This window comes from Sus scrofa, chromosome 13 (genome assembly GCF_054392235.1).
Source record: "Sus scrofa isolate SSC_HxYL_T2T_F1_AM1 chromosome 13, Sscrofa_HxYL_maternal_Yorkshire_Landrace_v2.0, whole genome shotgun sequence".
Lineage (NCBI taxonomy): Eukaryota > Metazoa > Chordata > Mammalia > Artiodactyla > Suidae > Sus > Sus scrofa.
In genome coordinates, this window is record NC_139395.1 from 176,212,948 (window position 1) to 176,218,619 (window position 5,672).

The 5,672-nt window shown below is 36.6% G+C and overlaps 1 protein-coding gene across 1 annotated transcript; it reads right to left on the reverse strand.

The window, feature by feature from the left end:
• Positions 1 to 1,994: 1,994 nt before the first annotated feature.
• On the reverse strand, positions 1,995 to 2,921 carry LOC100620552 (olfactory receptor 5K1-like). The gene has a single exon (XM_005657123.4). It carries the CDS (start codon positions 2,919 to 2,921, stop codon positions 1,995 to 1,997), a length of 927 nt encoding a protein of 308 aa, XP_005657180.3.
• Between the last annotated feature and the right edge of the window lie 2,751 nt (positions 2,922 to 5,672).

Genomic DNA, 5,672 nt, shown 5'->3' on the forward strand with positions numbered 1-5,672 from the left:
ATTTTGATATCCCTTTTTACATCATGACAGTTATCCTCTTGCTGTCCCCTTATTTATCATTGCTTTCAGAAATAGTTTTTTTTTTCTGTTAGATGTCTATACTGGCTTATTTAAGTGATTACATTCCTGTTGTGATTTCCTTCATCCTGTGTATTCTTACTTCCTTCCCGTTTAGAGGAGACCTTTCAGTATTTCTTTTAGAATGGGTTTATTATGGCTTATTCTTTTGAGTTTTGGCTTGTCAGAGAATTTCCTTATTTCTCCTATGTTAAATGCTAATGTTACTGGGTAGAATAGTCTAGCCTGAAAACTTTTCCCTTTTAGAAATTTGAACATATCACTTCTCAGGCTTTTGGCTGAGATCAAGTGTAGAAATTTGAATATATCATGCCACTCTCTTCTGGCTGGCCTGTAACTTTTCTGTAAAGAAATAGGCTCATAGCCTTATGGGTGGGTGTTCCCTTAGAACCAACTCTTTGTTATTTCTCCTACTGCCTTTAGAATCCTCTTTTAATCTGCTGTGGTCTTGCAGGGTTATTTGTATGTGGAATTGTCCCTGGGTAGCTTGTGAGGGTTTAGTATTTAGTTTGTATGTTTTGGCTGTGAGGGCTGCTTTTGGTTTTGTTATTTGCTGTCTGTTTCCTCCGTGTTTGCAGCCCATAATCCCATGGATGGTGGATGTGCACAGGTATGACCTGCATGTGCTCCAAGCAGGATGATGCAATCAGCAGTGCATATAGCCAGTGCCTGTTTGCTGGGCCTTTGGTAGTGGTGAGGACACACTGGGAGGCGGGGGCACAGGCTGCTCCTGGCTACAGGGTCCTGAGCACTGACAGTTACCCTCAGGGATCTGTGGGCTATGCCCAGACCCTTGCCAGCATCGATGGCAAGGTGTGTGGATGTCCAGGGGGCTGAGGGCAACAGGTGGCTCTTGTTTGCAAGGCTCTCCTTGGCAGTGATAATCCCTGAGGTGACTGGGGCTGCAGGCAGTGCCTGTTCACACTACCATTTATGGTGGCAGGCTCTGTCCACCTCAGGGGCCACAATGGCTGTAGTAGTATGCATTCGTTGACCATGGCCTCACAAGAGGCACCAAGATGCCTGAGAGCTTGCCCCGGGGCAGACAAAGATGTTCCTATGGTGGACTGCCATAATGCTATGCATATATCAATACTGAATATTGTAGTTCAGTCCTGGTTATTAATATTCGTAATAGCAAGGAAGGCAAGTAATAATAGGAGAGGAAAAAAGCCTTTTTAATTAATAAATTCAGAGGTCACACTGTCATATATGATGGAAAACTGGTCAAAGTACATGAACCTGTACAATCATAGGGTGTTCAAAATGAATAACATCAATTTCAACTACAGGTTGATAAATGGCCACATATTGAGAAATCTTTGAGAGAACCTGAGAGAAAGTTGTCTAATATTCAAGATGAGCATGTTCCTTATTAGGAATATATAGTCTCCATAAATTCATATATAAACTTAATCTCTTGAATGAATTCAAAACTGAGAATCAAATTGAAACCTATAGTTTTTTTGGCACATGGCGTTGCTCACGAAGGGACTGGTAAATGGGAACTCAGAATATGGGCGTTTTCAAATGATTATGCCTTGGGATTTTAGAAATTTGCCACCAATATAAAACTGAGGCTACCTTTCTGTAACTGATTTCTATTCCTAGTCTTTGTTGGATTGGTTGAAAATTATAACTCATTATAATCTGAAACAAATAGTTGTTATTGTACACAATTACACCCTGGCAAAATTTTAGTTCGCTCCTGGATGGAATGTATAAGATTAGATTTTGGCATATATTTTAAAACAATCTCTCATTTCTGAATGTGTTTGTCTCATACACCTATCATGTTTTAATAATTTTTAATATAGAATGTAGTTATTTTATACCTTCTCAGTATTCCTTGACTTTGAAAAATAATTAATCAAATTAAATAGTATTGAACACAGGAAATGATATTTTTCAGGATATTATGACATCTTCCTAATTTGCTTCATGACTTTTAATACTTCTTTGTTTCTTAGACTATAGATAAAAGGGTTTAAGAAAGGAATCACTATAGTATAAAAAACAGAAACAGGTATATCTTTATTTTCTTCTTTAACTGAGTTTGGTCGAATGTACATGAAGAGAAGACATCCATAGAATACTGAGACAGAGAGAAAGTGGGATGCACATGTAGATAAGGCTTTCCCTCTACCCTTGTTGGATTTCATGTTGAAAATTATAAAAAGGATGCAAAGGTAAGACATTATTACTATGGTAATAGTGAAGGTTTGAATTGACCCAGACAAGATAAACATCATCAATTCATTGATATAAGGGTCAACACAGGAGAGTCGGATTAAAGGAACTATATCACAAAAAAAATGATGGATTTGATGACGCCCACAGAAAGTTAATCTAAACAGAAGCCCGACATGAATCATGGAGTGCAGGTTTCCAGCTATGTAGGCTCCTGTGGTCATCTTAATGCATAGTTTCTTGGACATCATGGCGTGGTACTGCAGTGGGTTGCAGATGGCCATAAAGCGATCATAGGCCATGGCTGCCAGGAGGAAGCAGTCTGCAGTTTTGGCAAAGCAGAAAAAATAAAATTGTGCCATGCATTCATACAGGGAAATAATTCTGCTCTTAGAGAAGAAATTCTCTAGCATCTTTGGGGTAATGGCACAAGAACAACAGGAATCCATCAGAGCAAGATTACTCAGAAAGATGTACATTGGCGTGTGAAGATGACGCTCTGTAACTATCAGTGCCACCAGACCAAGGTTTCCCACCATGGTGATCAGATAGATGGTAAGGAACACGAGAAACAGAAAAATCTTCAGTTGTGGGTTGTCTGTCAATTCTGTGAGGATAAACTCTGTTGTCATAGTGTGGTTATCCCAAGTCATAGCTAATTTGTTGTGACTGGAACTATGGAGATATAAGATTCTAATTTGGAAAATATATGGATTATTGAGACAGAAAGAAAGTGGGATGCACAAGTAGATAAGGCTCTCCCTCTGCCCTTGTTGGATTTCTGACAAATGATCCTTAATGACTTCTTTGGTGGTCCTTACAGAAATGCTTAGCCACCACTTCCACAAATTGAGTCCATTTTGAAGACGATTCTACAAAGAGGATTGTCAAAAGTCATAATTTAAAAGAATTAAGGATAATTTTACAGAATATTTTTAAATGTGTTAATTCTGAAGACGATTCTACAAAGAGAATTACCAAAACTCATCATTTTTAAAAATTAATGTTATTATCCAAAGTATGTAAAACTCATACAACTCAATGAAAAAAGTACGAATATTCAGATTAAGAAATGGACAGAAGAACTGAAAAGATGTTCTTACAAAAGCTATCCAAGTGGGCAACAGACCTATGAAAAGATGTACAGCACCACTAATCCTTAGAGAAATGCAAGTAAAAACCATGAGGTATTACCTGACACATGTCAGAGTGCTTGTCATCAAGAAGACAATAGGTTAACAATATTGCCTAGTATGTGGAGAATAGAGAATGTGGGGGAAAATCGTGGTGGGAAAGTAAATTGCTTCACTCATGATAGATTAAATAGAGGTTACCAGGGGCTCTAGATATCGGAATATAGGAGAGAGAGTGTTCATGGTGCATACTTGCAACTAATAGGCAAATAAGTCTGGGAGATCGACTGTGGTGAATATAAATAATATGGTACTATAATCATCAAAACTGTTAAGAGACTAGATCTCAATTATTCCCACCCTAAGAAGAAATGGAAATTACATGATATGATAGCGTGTTAACTAATGCTGCAATTGGAACTATATTATCATCTACAATTGTATCAAATCAACATGTGATAAAACCTTAGACCTATGCAATGTTATATATCAAATATTTTCAGTAATTTATACATTATAAAAAAATTAGTATTTCTTATCTGAGTTGAATGATCTATTTTTATGTTTCTAAGAAAATTATGTAAGATTTTCTGAAGTATGTTGCAGTGGATTCAAAGCTAATAAAATGAAGTTTACCTTTATACTTAAGGTTTCTAGCATTTAGAAAAATAGAAAACCCTTCAAATCTTAATCCATTTTTGAGAAGCAATTTTAATTTTCTTTAAGAGGCTAACTTCTATCATTATTTAGTGATCTACTAGTACAATTGAGTGTTATGTCTTATTACATGAATTCCATTTTGAGTATGTTTTGTTTTTCCATAATCAAATATTAAAATAAAGACCCTGGCTGAAAATTTTATTTGTTTATTTTAAAATATTAAATGTTAACCACTCTAATTATTCCACTAAGCAAGTTCCTGAATTATTTAACACAGTAAGTTTGTGTCCTTACCTGTGTGTTCAGCTCTAAATTATAATCAGACAAGGTCAGAATGTTTTGCGGTTTGAATCTCGTTCTAGTTTTTCCATGGCCATGAGTTTTGAGAAGAGCAAAAAGATAACTGAGTAGCTGAAATCTGACAACAGCAAAATACCTTAGATAAGTAAATATTAATGTATGCCAATATTAAAATAAAAAATATGTGAATATTTCCCTTACCTATATTTCAGTGAATAAAGTTGTGTTAACACCTCATGTTGTTTTATAATGATGAATCTCATAGAATTTCAGAATATAGACCTTATTCTCCAGAACATGTGGGATTTAAATAGTGAATATATGGGAAAAACAACAGGTTAGAGTTGATAATTGTTTTCCTTACAATGAGAAGTTAAACTATTTCATCAGATCCTTAGGGATATCCTCGGAGGGACATCAGTATATCTCTGTGGGGAGATTCAGTTGCCAACACACATCAGGATGCCCTCTGAGATAATGAGGCCAAAGCAAATTACCATTGCTAAGGTCAATAAGAGCATTTGATGATCACTCCTTGATTATTAGGTAACTTACCTCATTTTTAAAATCTGTTTATTAGGCTGCATAAGTGCTATCTGAGCAGGAAAGGGTCTCATGCTGGTTTGACTTATTTTTGAAACTAGGAGAATTAACACATTTTATGAAAGATGATTATAATTTTTTTTTTTTGTCTTTTTGCCTTTTCTCGGGCCACTCCCATGGCATATGGAGGTTCCCAGGCTAAGGGTCTTATCAGAGCTATAGCTGCCGGCCTATGCCAGAGCCACAGCAACGCAGGATCCGAGCCACGTCTGCAACCTACACCACAGCTCACAGCAACGCTGTGTCCTTAACCCACTGAGCAAGGCCAGGGATTGAACCTGCAACCTTATGGTTCCTAGTCGGATTTGTTAACCTCTGTGCAACGATGGGAACTCCAAGATGATTATAATTTTGAGAGAAGACTAGAAGTTGTGATAGTTTAATCACGGGGTCATCTGTGAGTTGATTTTTGCAAACATAGTTGGAAACTCTGATATTATTTAGTGCCATATATGGATTACCTAGATGGTTCTTACTTTTCAGATTTCCCCAGCCACCACTACCTTTTTACTCTGATTTTCTCCACTTCATAACAGTAATCACTTTTCAGTGTAGTACATGTTAAGTTGTTAGTGCACTATAGTTAGTTTCTTACCCTCTGCTACCATTAGCACATAGAATTAGGATAGAATGGATTTCTCTGTTATGTTAATTCTGCATTTATAACACCTCGATAATATATGGCAATTTACAGTAAGCAACAAGTAT

Coding starts and splice junctions, on each gene's coding strand:
- LOC100620552 (XM_005657123.4), bottom strand. CDS start 2,921: ATGACTTGGGATAACCACACTATGACAACAGAGTTTATCCTCACAGAA.